The following is a 15,259-nucleotide window of genomic DNA, read 5'->3' as shown; positions in this document are numbered from 1 at the left end:
GTGTCGCAATGGAACACTTCTTTGTAAAATAAGGGATAAATAAAGGAAATAAAACACGACACAGAGTGACAGGCGTACCAGCAGGATGTTTTACGACGTAAACACAAGCCGCTTCGTCATAAACTCAAGGCCCTATTCTCTGCGACTGACGGGAGAAGATCCATGACACTGAGCAGGCGTCGTCATCTGCACGCAAGCACTTGCATGTCAGCCCTCGCAAGACGGGTGACAGCGATGATCCTTTGGTTTGGTCCTTACGGAAGGAAGGCTTCCAAAACAGCGGCGCCGCTTTGTTGCCTGGTAAAAATGGCACTCTTCTTGATACCAGGGTCTGACTTTTGAGTACCCTGTATGTTTATATGAGCCAAATAAGGCTAAATTAATAAATAATTGTATTAAATAATGCTCAGGGCTAAATGTTGTCCACCTTGCTTCCTTTTCTTGAGCCGTTTGAGCTGTTTTCATGCAAATGTAATGAAACTCCCAATTTCAGCTTCAAATTCTTTAAATATATCAATTCTGTTTACATCAAATTGCACCTTTTTGCTCTATTGTGGCAACTTTTGGCTAGTTAAAATCCATTCCCTTGTTATTTTTCATGCGGTGAAGCATACAATTAATTTCAGACTCAACACTCAAAATTTGAGTTTTAATTTTCTCAACCAGATTTTTATTTTTATTTTTTAAGATAAAGTACTTTTATTTGTGTTTGGGGTGGGTCATCTAATTTAGAGTTTTTTTTAGATAATTATTTTGTGTTTTAAAGACTTAAGGGGGAACGAAACACAATATGTCAAAACTTTTTTTTTTTTCTCTTTTTTTTTTTTCGGGGAGAGCTCAGTATTGATCATTTGACATGTCATCATCATTGTTTTTTTTTTTTTTTGGTATGTGTGTGTGTGTGCGTGCGTGCGTGCGTGTAAAAAAAAAAAAAAGAATTCCCATACCGTTCACCTAAACCGAACGTTTTTTCTTTAGCGTTAGCAGCTAGTGGCTAGCAGCTAGGCTTATTCAAATACAGCAGGCTAAGCGCTACGGGACCGTCAGTTTCAGTCTGCGGCTGATGATGTTATTGAACTTGAGTCCAGTGGCGCGTCGCGATGTCCCACCATTACGCCGCCTTGTAAACGTACAACTCTTCATCTTAAAGGACATATTTAGTCACGGCTTCGGCTGCTGCCAGCGCCGGCAAATTAAAATGGTTCTGCACATTCATTAGGAGCCGTTCATCTTTCGGTTTTAGCTAGTCAACATTAGCTGGGAGTGTAAATGTTAATAATTGGGAACATAGGGTAGTGGAAATGTCAATTAGAGTTACAACTACTGACAGATACATACAGATATTAAACTTTAGTATCTCATAGAATTGTATGCATATAACATCAGTGTATTCAATAATTTACATTTTAATCACTGATTAAACATAGATTAATTTTCCATTGTTTCTCTCTACTTTTTTTATTTTATATTATGGACTGGATGGATATTGCGGATTGTCCAATATAAACAGTGTGGTAAAATGATTATGTTTATAATAATAATGGATAAAAAGTCATTACAGTCTATCAATTTATTACCTAAATTTAAAAAAACATTTTAACATTTTAACCACTGATTAAATATTTTTTTACTCTTTGCATATTTGATTGCCATGTTAGTTTGCAGTATGCATACTTTAACATGTTTGGTAAATTTTAAAAAGAGAAGTCAAGTCACACTCCATTGCAGTCATCAATCTTTTTTGATCAATTTCCTGCTTGATGATTCGTTGAAAAGATAAAAGCGCCATGACTCATTCGCAAGTGGACCTGATAAAAATCAAGTGATTAACTGCACTTTGAAAGATTATACACACATTTATTAGGCCACCTCTCGTTAAAAAACGAGAAGAGACCAGCCAGCATCATTAAGTGCTTTAATGCGGACTCATCTTTTATCATTTTGAAAAGTAATAGGGCATTTTTCTCTTAAGCTCTGCAAGTAAATAATTATAATAGGATGTTTAAATGAAGAAATAATCATGTGCTTGACATTTTTACTCACTTTTCTTTAAGGCTGAAACTTTGAAAAGTCACGGATAAAAATAAACATATTTTAGCAATGGAAATAGCTTATTGGTGTTTATGTGAAATGAAAATCATGCAGTTAACTCTTTGACTGCCAAAAACGTTAAATAACGTTTAGTAAAATCCTATGGAGGAGTGCCAAAGACGTTAAAAAACGTTTGTTTCAAAACAGAGGTGAAACTAACCATTTTCTATTGAAAACGGAATAAGGTAGAAACAAACTTTGTTTTTCTGATGAAAGATGAGAGTCCAATCTTTCATTTGGCAGTATGTGTGTTTCCATAGTCCAAACACATAATTTTCTGTGGACCTTGAAAGATCAGTCAAAATGCTTAAATCGGCTGGTACCCACGGCATCCCTTTTCTGAAAACGTCTGGCAGTCAAAGAGTTAAACTACTGTTTGTAGACCATTTGTGATGTTGATATATAAATTTGCCATTGATTAGAAGTTAACCTGAGACGTCAGATGGTTTGTTTGTTGCTGGGAAAGATTTGACAAACATTTTGAAAATTAAAGCTTTGTATAGGTTATTGGCTACACATTCTTTCTATCATGTCCAGTGTTGCTCTCTGAAAAAAACGATGGCCAGTTCCGATAAAACTGCTGCTATGGCAACAGGCACGCTCCATCTCCGCAGCTTCCGTTCGTCACGGGGACTCATGATTTTTTACACCATCGTTCAAATGGGAGAAATTGTAAGACTGCAGATAATCCCCCATATCCCTCGCAAGGCTGTTTCTAATCCCTTACAATACATTCATATGCCATCGAGTGATGGGTGTAAATGATCCAATACAAAGCCTGAGTAGAAATACGAAACACAATGAAACTTTTTTTTTGTTTTGTTCCCATTGTACTGTTCGTGTCGAACGAATGATTAGATGAGGGTTAAATCTATCCATTTCTTACTGCGCATACATTAGTTGAGAGTGATTGATGTGGACAGCCTGCAGGCACATTGCTGACGGTGACTGATGACAGTACAATCGTGATGATGTTCATAATGTTCGGAGGTGAAAAATAACACGGTTTTTTTTTTTTCATTGTTGCTTTGTTTTTAAATGACGCCCGGAAGCTAGAAGAGGCGTGATGATGAATGGGTTTGAATTACTTACATGTGAAGAAAAATGGATTTTTAAGTATCTTTAAAGACAAGGTTTTAGCTTCTATGTGATGGTTGTGAGGCTTCAAAACCGAGGAGCCGAGCGGTGACATTACAAGTGGGTTTTAATCTGGCAAAAATGTATTTAATAGATTTTTAACTTTTCATCTAGACCAGTGACTCTCAATCTTTTTTCATTTACAGTATGTACCCTTTGTGCCATCATTGTCCGATTTATTAAAGTTTGGAAACTCATTTCATTCATCTCTTTACATTTTTGGACATAAAAAGCAACTACAAAAAATAATAATAATAATAATTTAATTAATGATAGATTTGTGCACATAAAAATGATTACAATTAACTGTTGGGGTCATAGTAAAGATCTGTTCTAAAAAAAAAATCACTATAAAGATCTGTTCTAAAAAAAAAAAAAATCCACTATCTTAATTTTAAATAAAATTTAGAAATGATTGACAGGTGATGCTTGGTGGCATATAACGGGTTGGGTCGAACCATTCTACTATGGGAAGACTTGGGGGTTTTAGGACAATGAAGTTGAATAACATTCATTTTATTAACTTAAATTTTACTGAAACATTTGCATAATTACTTGCGTAATTATTTTTAAAGCATTTTTGCATGGATGCCACAGTTTGGCTTTAGCCCCTAATGCTAGCTAGTGAGCTAGCTAGCTAGCATCTGAAATTAAAAACCCTGCCATATTTGGATTTAACCCCTGATGCTAGCTAGCTAGCTAGCTCCCCTAGCAGGTAAACGAGCTTCATGGGAGCTAGCTAGGGAGCTAGCAAGCTAGCACTTGGGGCTAAAGCCAAACTGTGGCAGGGTTTTTACTTTCTGGACTTGGATTTGCCACCTCTGCTCAACATTGTTAATAGAGTTGTGTATTGCGTTGTATGATCATGTGAGCGCGTGTGCGTACCAAAACACATCGTCTTAGTCACCAGGCAGACGACCTCACTAAGTCCTGAACAGAAGAGAGATAGGAGAAGCCCCAGCGTCTGGCAGCATCAACATCCAGGCGATAAGGGTCCGAGATAACGGTTGTTTTGGGACAAGGCTGACAATAATTTCATTTCAGTCAGCCTCCAGCCTTTCACTGGAGCTCTCAATGGGCATCAATTGGCCGAATTGGCGGTCAATTCTTCGAGGCGAGCCGTCAACTTTGCAAAGTGTCTCAAAAGTCACATTCGACGACAGGTAGGGTAAAACCTGGACTGCTAGCCAGTCAATCATAGAGGACATAGAGACAAGCAAACATTCATACTCCCACAAACAATTCATAGGGGTTCATTCTCATGCACATCGAGATGTTCCAATGGAGATTCAAACATGGATATCCGGACTCCTAGCATAATTGTTTTTTAGTAGCGGTTCAAATTCGCCCTCTAAATCTAGATTTGTTATTCATGTTGACAGCGACAAATGACTTTTGAATCAGAATCAAAATACTGCATTACTCCTTGTAGAACTCCTTGTCCAACAAATGAAGAACACAATTTGACTACTTGAAAATGTAACTTAAAGTGCAATAAGTCAGGTCTTTCATAGATGTAAGAAAATACTTCTAAATTCATTTGAACAGTAAATTTCAAGAAAACAGTAAGAGACAAATAAATGGCCTTTAAAATTATAAGATTTAAGATATTAAAATAATCGATTCATGATTTTATGAATCGACATCAGGCTCAAAAAGTAAAATCGATTCGATATCGATTATTTTATTTTTTAAACCCAGTCCTAAAAAAATTGTGGAATATTTTGTATTTTTCTTTAGTAAACACGGCAACCAAGTGAACTTTTTTTCATTCAATCAACCATTCATACTTTTTGGCCAATTTTCCTCTTTGTATGTTTAAGGAATTTGGTAAAATCCCTTCAATTGGTAACAATTGAATTAAGTTAGGTCAAAGTAAATATATTAAGTTTAATTAATCATGAGTTCATTACACTTAATACTTTCGATTGGAGTCGCTTTGGATTAACTTAATTCAGGTGAATATATTAAGTTTAATTAACTCATAATTAATTAAATTTAATATATTCACTTTGGAATAACTTAATTCAATAGCGTGTTGCCAACTGAAGCGATTTATTTAAAAAGGTCAACAATTCAATTTGTAATCTGAAATTGGTTCAACAATTCCCTTTTTAGCGTGCAGGGAGCCGGAATAACCGCAGAAAACACACACAAGCACGCGGACAACATGTAAATGCCAGAATACAAGAAAACTGTGAGGTAGATGTGCTAACCACTCATTCACTATCCTGCCCTAGTTTTGTTTTCACACAAGAAGCTTCGGGGGTTTTTTTTCCCACTTAATTGTTTTCCACGCAACCTCGCTGGCGTTAATAAGTCAATTTTCACATTTTAATAGAAGAGATTCATATCGTCTCTTCATTTTTACGGGAAGCAATGACGCTTGTATGTGGGAATTAAAATTCCATCTAAGATCCAATTTAAGTGTTTTATAGGGCAAATCCCCCCCGCAAAACACACACAGACAAATGAAATTTTCATTCCAATAACCCAAATAAATGTCTTAGTACGTTCCAGCAACCCCCCTCATCTGAGACCCTCAGTAACCCATCGATTGAGACCTCAAAGGCGCTAAAAGAAAAGCCTCTGTATCCCCCGTGGGAACTGGAATGGGAAGAGTAAGACCCACACTACCTCCCCTCACCCCCCACATGGGTACCTGTTGCCATAGCAGCGGGAGCAAAGAGGAGGAGCAGCGTCAGGTTGGCTGGGCAGCGCATTGGATCATGCGATTTGAAAGGGGTCAGCAAAGAGCTCGCAACCTTGATGCCTCCATCAAGTGGATGCCATCACACCTCCACTAGACCCTCTTTGGCCTCGGGAAGCCCCCCCCGAGAAGCCCCCCCACATCACTCAGCCGACCTTCATGTATTAGTACATACTTGGTGGAGGTTGCACATCAATTTCCAGTAAATGTAGCTTGAATTGTTTGTTTGTTTTTTCTGAGGAGAGGTGAATGCAAAGTGATGGTGTCTTGGAGTACACTACAAAAGGTGCTGTTGATTCACCCACTAAATTCATATTTAGCCATACAAGCACCGTTTCTGAGAACTGCTTCACATCTGTGTTGCATGGAGATGAAAACTGGAATAGATTGGACAATTTTGCTCCCTTCTTCATTTCATGACGCCACCACACTAATATTTAGATGTACAAGCATTTTTGTTGACAATTGCTTCACATTTGTGTTGCATGAATTCAACAAAAATATTATTAAGATGAATTAGCACTGTTTTACAGAAGTCCTTCACACATGCGCCTCATGCTGTCAAGGAGTGGACTACCGTTAACAAATTTCTAGCATTTCTTGAGAAGACACATGCTGTATCTAGTCATATTAAGCACTGTTTATCTCAATTGCTTCCCATCTGCGTTGCATGGAAATTAAAACTGGAATACATTGCACAATTTTGCTGCCTTCATTTTGTGAAGTCACCACACTAATATTCAGTTGTACAAGCATTATGTGTAGAATTGCTTCACATCTGTGTTGCATGAAGTCAACCTAAATATTACTTAGCTGAATTAGCACTGTTTTGGAGAAGTGCTTCACACCCGTGCCACAGGCTGTCAAGGAGTGGGACTGCACATTTTCTTCTTCCCTCATTTCTTGAAGAGACTCATGCTGTATCTAGTCATATTAAGCACTGTTTATCTCATCTGCTTCACATCTGTGTTGCATGAAATCAAGGACTTTACTATATTCTAAAAAAAAAAATCCTCATCTTGTGAAGTCACCAAACAGATATTTAGTCATATAAGCACTGTTTTTGAGAGCTGCTTCACATTTGTGTTGCATTGAGTTACAATGAGCCGACAACTGGAGGACATTCCATAATTGTTGTCTCTTATTTAATTCTTAAAGTCACTGAACTAATGTTTAGTTGTATAAGCCCTGTTTGTGAGAGCTGCTTCATATCTGTGCTGCATGGTGACAACTGAACTGCTATTCTAACCCATAATTCATTCTACTAAGATCAGCAATAGCAAAACAATCAGGCTCCCCTAATAAGGTCAGCTAAAACAGAAGGGCTAATTGCTTCCAGTCACAGCGAAGAGGTTACACGCTTCTCTATTATTAAAATATGAAAAACAACTATGAACTTTACTAAAACTGTGTGTACTTAATTGGATTGAATTTATACCATTAAAATACTTTGCAATCTAACAGCCAAGAGTCTGCACAGTCTCAACAGTCTGTGGTGGTTGACTTACGTTTCCCACCGGGCATTCCCTGGTTATTTATGATGTTGTATATGAACCATAAAAGTTGCTCAACCGAGAGTCCAATAATGGCACAGAAGAGGCAAGAACTACTATAAATGGCTTTGTATATACACTATATTTATAGTACCTTATACAATCACATCACAACAGTCTTACACATGACCAAAGGGAAGGATAAACATATTATCTATTTGCTTTATAAGAGTCAAAATATTTACTCAAAAGGGTTAGGGCGGGATTTGATTAATAATGATGATCTAAGTGGAAAAAAATCCCTCGTTTTAACGCCATCAGATCCCACAGGATCCAATTATGAAGTGATTCCCACACACGCGCCCGCCGTTGATTTATTAAGGTATTAAGGAATTCTGCCGTCATTCCCTGGCAGCGCAGCAATTACACAGCCGCGAGTGTGTCGTCATCCAGTCTATTCTGGGTGTGCGCTTGAAGCCAGCGGACCTTATATCATCTTTGGTGGATTTATTATTCCGAGTCCAGGAACGCATTTCCAGCCATTTCCCCGTTTCCTGCCTCCCATAAACACGTATTCCTCATTCTGACACACTCTTATAACACACTTGTACTCAGCCATCTGTGCTCACTCCGCACTCCCGTCACAAAATATTCAAATGGCTGGTCTGGCAGACCACCTACTCGCTGTCATGCATGCTGTGGCGCTGGAACTGGGGAGAGCGGTGGGTTCCAAAATGGGGGTCTCATGGGGGGGTGTTATGCTAGAGCATACAGAAGGCTTTGATACAACTTCTGAAATGAAGAGGTCGCTTAAAGCAATGGTAGTTATTACAAAAAAATGGCCAGCAGGTGGCAGCAGAGTATAAGAGATCAGCCAGGGCCATGTTGCAAAAAAGCTCTTTTTGCCATTGTTTTCACCAGGAATATGAATATTGATTCAACTTAGCTATATTGTAATGCTAATTGCTGCAAAAAGGAAAGAGATACAAATATACCTTTTTTCCTGATGAAAGAAGTGACTCTAATCTTCTTTTGGTAGGTTCTATGTATTTATAGCAATAGAACAGAATATTCTGTGGATCTTGCAAAATCAGTCAAAATCCAGCAAAACAGCCGGGAGCAAAGGGGGTTGCTTCAGTGAAAATGGCTGGGAGGGAATGAGTTAAAATGGGATAGATAGACAGACAGACAAATAAATGAATAAATAAGGCCAGCAGATGGCAGCATTGGGTATGAGATCCACGTGTAAAACCGAAACCAAGAACTCAGAATTTCCCGTTCCCTAACTTCCGTTTCTAGCTACAGAAAAGGTTTTCTTTTGTTTAAAATGGCTTACCATATTTAGAATCCTGTGTCACGTTGTGGCCAAACGTAGAATCACGGTCGGTTATTGTGTTTTTTGGTGTTGTAAATACCAAATCCAGGTCCAGAAAGTAAAAACCCTGCCACAGTTTGGCTTTAGCCTCTGATGCTAGCTAGCTAGCTACCTAGCAGGTAAACGAGCACCATGGGAGCTAGCTAGCTAGCATCAGAGGCTAAAGCCAAACTGTGGCAGGGTTTTTACTTTCTGGACCTGGATTTTGCCACCTCTGATCCTTGCTGTGGCAGATGCCGCATGCTAAAGAAGGTAGCCATAATACATAAAAAGAAAGTACAAGAAATCAAAGAAGAAGAAGTATTCATGGCAAGTAATGTGTGACATATCGCTAGTTTAGCATGCTGCTTCATTTACAGCACCAAAAGACAAAATAGTCGACCAGGATTCTACCTTTTTAGCCATTTTGGGTCCTACTGCGAGCTTTAATTTGTGATTTATAGTCTGAAGAATATGTTAAGCAACATCTGCCATATATTGGGGAGTGGCGTTATTACAACTTAAAACTATAGTAGATGAAACAAAAAAGATAGGGGAATCAACAGATTCATCTAGTAATCCATATATATAGAAGTCCTTACAGTACTCTTATCTTCTTCTTCTTTTTTTTTTTTTTTACTCATTTCCATATGTATGACTCCCTGTTGCTTGCATCTCTCTGTCCAGGGGCTCAGCACAGTAAGCCCTCTAATTTGCCATTCAAACAGCTCAGTGGGAGTGAGTGACACATGCAAATTTTATCATTGGCCGACAGGGAAGTTGGAAGTGTGTCTGATTAACTCCCTTCCTTGCAACATGTGATCGCACAAATGCACGACAATGGCTGAATTTACACCGCAAGTCCACTATACAGTATGCCTGTGTGTATTGTTGTATGCTGTTTGTTTTGTGTTGCTGGTCTGTGTATGTTGAAGCCGCGTGAAAAACACTTATGTCCATTTTTTATTTATTTATTTTTTTTTACGTTTTTGGGATGTCTGCATTCAGTTTAATCCCCAAAACATAAAAAAAAAAAAAAAGAAGACAAAAATGGACAAGTTTTTTTCAAATAGCAGCGAGAAGCTTTATAATTACCGTGACATCTATGCTAACATAGCATGTCTGTGACATTTCACATAATGTTAGCATTAAGACAGCAGGCTAAATTATGTGGTTTTGATGTTTAAACATACAGTGATTGATTCTCTTTTGTTTTATGTGTCGGTTTAACAGTAAACCTCAACCGGGATTGGCGAATAGCTTCAAGCAAACACTCTTCTGATTTGGAAAACTGCGCAAGTGACAATGAGAACAGGTACTCGGGAATACTTTAAAAAGTGTGTTTTGATAAGTATAGGTTTTCTGTAATCCATTTGAATGGGTAAGACTTATGGGAACAAAAGTTTTTATATGGTCTCTGGATATCACAAAATTTGCGGATGGATGGGTCTGTAACGTATTTTCAGATCTGTGCGTTTAGGCTGAACTCGCCTTGACAGATTTCCAATTGCTGTGCCTCCGATTTTTTTACACATCCGGAAGAGTCCTGATTTTGATCTGAAGATAACCATTCCATGTGTTCTTTTTTTGTCTATTTACGCTGCCACGACTCATATCCCAACGGCGCCGATGGAGAGAAAATCTCGGGAATTGCGTCACTTGAACCATGCAGAGTAAATCCGTTCTTTTACCCAGGTAAAGGCATCTGTAGTTCTACATTATGTTCAAAGCACCCTTTTTTTTTTTATAACGGCTCATGTGGACTATAGTGAATTTCTTGAGCGCTATTGTCTGCCTTGCAATTGTTTTCCACGTTATCTGTCAAAGCACAAGGACATCGTGCACATCCCAGCACTGAGGATGTTTTGTTTCCCATCCAAGTTGTCTACAGAGACTCACTTTTGACAGTGGCGGTCCTGGTGCAGTTGTAGAGAATGGCCAGCTCTCCAAACACCTTCCCCGGGCCCATGGTGCACAACTTCAAGCTCTCCTTTGTCACCTCCACCTTCCCATCTGCAAAACATGAGAGAAGCGGCGGTGAGGCTCACTGCTATTTTGAATTGCACATTTCAGCCCAGGTGTGCCGCGCTCACCGAGTGAGCGGCAAAGTCGGACTGATGGAACTGACTGTGTGCAAGTGTGTTTTCGCATGTGTGTGTGTGCGTGTGCGGACCAACGATGATCTGTGCGAGGGCTTGTACTTCATTTTTGAGGGCATCCAGCCAGAAAGCTTTTGGCTCACTGAGCTAGAAAAAGAAGATTATTTTGTGGTGTGGGCCTTCCAGTGTGGGCTGCCGCTAAGCTACTAGCAAGTCAAAAAGCTGGCAGCAATACCCAACGGCACACGCCATACTGCTCCATACTGCTTGACTGACACTGTCACAGAAGTAATCATATGGCGGGATGTTATGGTTGTTGCGGTTCGCAGTGGAGTAGAACTGCACTGAAAGTTGTTTGGAATAAAACCACCGTGATACACATCCGTTCCTTAGTGTTCTAACACCGCCACATACTATAGATGCTAGCTAAATCAGTTAGCATTAAGCTAGCAGACTTTAATTTGTTTTGAATTGTCTTTATTTTATGTTAAGTTTGAAAGTGAACTTAACTAGGAGTGGCATTAAACAGCTCGAAGGCTCTTTAAGAAGATTTGATTTGATTTGATTTGATCATTTGTGAGCCGAGTTGAATTTACTGCCGCCATACCATATAGAGCGCATCTCACTTTGCCAGCAAGTTAAAGCAAAAAAAATTGTCCAATGTCTCATATCTTGAAAAAATGTGTAAGTCAGGTCACCCGCTGCATTGTTAAATTAACGCCGATTTAGTTTTAGATCTCAAAACTGATGTAATGGTTACAACTTTATTTTTTTATGTAAAAGATTAGCACTGTGTTTGCAGTAGAGACAAAAAAAATGTAATGCATGTTTAATGAACACTGACAGAGAACATAATTCAAGGAAGTAATATGGTAATGCATCAGAAATGAGTTCAAGTCCGTGAGTTGTGTCACCGCTTTATTGGATTTGGATAATAAAATGTAAAAAAAGAAAAGCTATATCAGTTTTATGTGTAGCAGAAGATGCTAGCAACTAGTTTGAAACAAACAAACAACAAGGTCATTGATGCCTGTAAATTTAAATATATGGTGACTGTTTAAAGGCTTTATGTTTTGTTTAAAGGAATTGTCACTGTCTAACAAATACAGTGAAAACCTACCTAATCGCGATTAGCGCTATACAAATTCACCTTTTTGAGTACTTGGAGGCTCAGCCATTAGTTTCTTGTTAGCCGTGAGCTAAAAGCATTTTTTCCCTGCCAATATTTTGCCTTGACAAAAGTATCAGAGCCAAGACAATGCCTGTGAAGAAAATCAAGTTTCACATTCACCACTCATTTCATCGCCACCACAACTGTCTATGCCCAAGTAGAATTTTATCCGTCTCATTATGTGATTGCTGAATGCTGCGGTGCGAAAGCACACATTCTTGAGTTGTGTCAGTAAAGTGGATAAATCTTCTGTGTCCTGTCCTGGCTTTGATATTGATCACCCGCCATTCATTTCAATGGGGAAATTCGACCCCTGGTCACCCGCCATTCATTTCAATGGGGGAATTCGACCCCTGGTCACCCGCCATTCATTTCAATGGGGGAATTCGACCCCTGGTCACCCGCCATTCATTTCAATGGGGGATTTCGACGCCTGGTCACCCGCCATTCATTTCAATGGGGGATTCCTGTCTAAAAAGGGTCTTTCTTGTTTAAATTTTTTCAACCTTCAACACTGGAGGTGATGTCAAGGACACAGCTGACATATTTGAACTGGCATGGGGTTCCGGGTTCAATTCCCGCTCTTTGTAAAACTTTTATGCAATATCTTCGTTTGCCTGGGGAAGGCGACTGGAGTTAAAAAAAAAAAATCATCATGACGCCAATTACTGCCACTGATAATTAGTCTTTTGCGGCTTGTACTTAATGAGTTAGTAAATGTAAGACGCCTCAGTAAGATAATATTACCACTTGCTTGAGCAATTACCATATGTTTACGCTGAGTATTCTTATTCAAGACGCTCATCTCTTGACAGTCATTGGCGAGCAAGTGCTCATTAAAAGTAATATACTCCAATTACCACGGAGCCTCGACACTAAAACCTCACGAAGAAACACTTGATCCGCACACTTTTCCTCCGCCTTTAGACGGGGGCTCACACAGGATGCACTCTTTCGTGGAAACGCGGTGTACTAGCGGGAATTCAAATGACTGCAATGATTCACAAAGCACAAACTCGAAGAAAACATTTCGAGGCAACCTCTGCGGGAAAGAGTTTTGATTGCTTGATCTTGTTAGAAAAACTGGAGAGGAGAAAAAAAAAAGCTTTTTTATGTCTTTGTATGCATCATTCCATGTTGCGGTACACAAGAGAGGCAATTGTCACCTCTTTGAATGTGTAACTATATTTTGGTCGACCCCCCTGCTGTTTTGATTGCACTCGTTTATCTTCAATTTTGTGCCCGAGTCATACCGAAAAAAAATAAAATAAAATCTTTTCCACTCATGTAGCAGCAGGTATGCTATTAAAATGGTCTTCAGCACTGTTCTTATAAATCTTTTATGAGCTTGACTATTCACTGAAGGGGTTTTAATATAAAATCATCAACACAACAGGCAATCCAATGTATCTTAATTTCAGTCCTGTCGAGCCAAATGCAAGACAACAGAGTAATTTTTATTTTTTTTGCTTTTGCTGACCACTGATGTATGTAATGCGTTACTTCATTCTTACATTCATTCTAAAGTGTTACTTGAAAAAAATCGATTCGGCGATATATCGCGATATTACAGCGCGCGATTCTCAAATCGATTCGATTTTTAAACATCCATTTTTTATGGGAATATTCAACAAAACGTCTTACTTAGGGTTAGGATTCACACATTAAACATGGAAGAATGTTATATTAATGGAACATTAAGCCTTAATATTTTATTTCAGTGCTGTTCAAACATGAAACAGACTGCAACCTGTTTGTTAGCTCTTTGACTGCCAGACGTTTTCAGAAAAGGGATGTCGCCAGTGCCAGCCGATTTAAGCATTTCGACTGATCTTTCAAGGTCCACAGAAAATTATGTGTTTGGACTATGGAAACACACATACTACCAAATGAAAGATTGAACTCTCATCTTTCATCAGAAAAAAAAGTTTGTTTCTACCTTATTCCGTTTCTGAGTAATCAACAATAGAAAATGGTTAGTTTTACCTCTGTTTTGAAACAAACGTCTTTTAACGTCTTTGGCACTCCTCCATAGGATTTTACTAAACGTTATTTAACGTTTTTGGCAGTCAAAGAGTTAAATGCAGTGGCTCAGTTATAATAAGCCTGAATTTTCAGATAAATACATTTTCCTACAAATTTTACAGTGTACATGTACAAGTTTGCTGATTAGCATTTTCTAAATTTGCCTTTTTTTAAAAATCGCAATAAGCAATTTATAGATTTGTATCGGGATTAATCGGTATCAAATTGAATCGTGTTTATCTTATCTTGGTTTGAATAAACATTTCACATTTATTTCCGTCCCTGTCTTTACCGTGTTTTCCTTCCATTCGGGTCCACAATCTCTCACCCCACCACTAACCCGTGGCATCTTCAGAGAATGCAATATTTGATAATTGTCACGAGGCTGTAGAAGTGAGTAACATAAGATTTGTGGTACTTTGTGACAGCTAAAGATGAAAATATTAAGGTTGGTTGTACTCTCATTACTGTCGACAGGGTATTATCTAGCATTGGGTTCTAAAAATACATCAAATTTGAAGAAACATTTGGGCTGCTTTTATTTATTAAAAAAAAACTTTATTCATAAAATGCACTTCCAATAAAGTATTTTTATGTTAAGCGAGGTTGTCGGCATCTGCTGAAAGTAAGTAATAAAGAAACTTCTGGTTGAACTTACAGTAGTTCCTCTTTAAATCAAGTAAAGCAGTAAAGTGACACATTTGCTACACACTCACGTCCACAAATACGGCAATGACGGCGCGTAACCTGCCTTAGGCCCCCTCTCAACACGTTTTAGTCAAGTATTATATCGATGATTTCATACGCCGTTTCTTTCAGGAGATACTGAAAGCATTCATGCGGTCCCCCCTCTGCAAGTGGCTGATGTTATTTCGCAGAAAAGAGTAAAAAGAAAACTCATTGTGAGGTTTAATTTTTCGAGGTCAGCCTTTGAGAATCGATTGAGCTTTAAGCATGTGATAGACTCGACTGTTTATGCCCAAAGGAATGGAGAAGAGTTAGGTCATGTGATGAATAGAAATGGAAAAATTAGTTGTCATGCTGCAATTTAATTGAAATGGGAAGGAAAATAAAACAAAAAAAGCTCTGTTAGAACATCAAAATGCTGCGACCAATGAGGCCAAGTTGTTGGGCAGTTGCTGTAAATCATTTATTTGCTTTTTATCTTTATTTCAATTT

At 38.4% G+C, this 15,259-nt stretch overlaps 1 protein-coding gene and 1 long non-coding RNA gene across 5 annotated transcripts in view; one reads left to right on the top strand and one right to left on the bottom strand.

Moving 5' to 3' along the window:
* Positions 1 to 15,259, bottom strand: part of LOC144061798 (cGMP-dependent protein kinase 1) — a 108,529-nt gene that overhangs the window by 50,851 nt on the left and 42,419 nt on the right. For all 4 annotated transcript variants that reach the window (XM_077582562.1, XM_077582561.1, XM_077582564.1 and 1 more), the window contains one exon: positions 10,685 to 10,798. In XM_077582562.1, coding sequence (XP_077438688.1) covers positions 10,685 to 10,798 — 114 coding nt within the window. The remainder of the gene's footprint in view (positions 1 to 10,684; positions 10,799 to 15,259) is intronic.
* On the top strand, positions 10,132 to 11,263 carry LOC144061801 (uncharacterized). Its single transcript, XR_013296274.1, has 2 exons — positions 10,132 to 10,480; positions 10,667 to 11,263. It is a non-coding gene; the product is annotated as an uncharacterized LOC144061801 (long non-coding RNA).

This window comes from Vanacampus margaritifer, chromosome 12 (assembly GCF_051991255.1).
Source record: "Vanacampus margaritifer isolate UIUO_Vmar chromosome 12, RoL_Vmar_1.0, whole genome shotgun sequence".
Classification (NCBI taxonomy): domain Eukaryota; kingdom Metazoa; phylum Chordata; class Actinopteri; order Syngnathiformes; family Syngnathidae; genus Vanacampus; species Vanacampus margaritifer.
The sequence above is the reverse complement of the archived record's forward strand: the minus strand, read 5'-3'. Positions and strand labels throughout refer to the sequence as shown.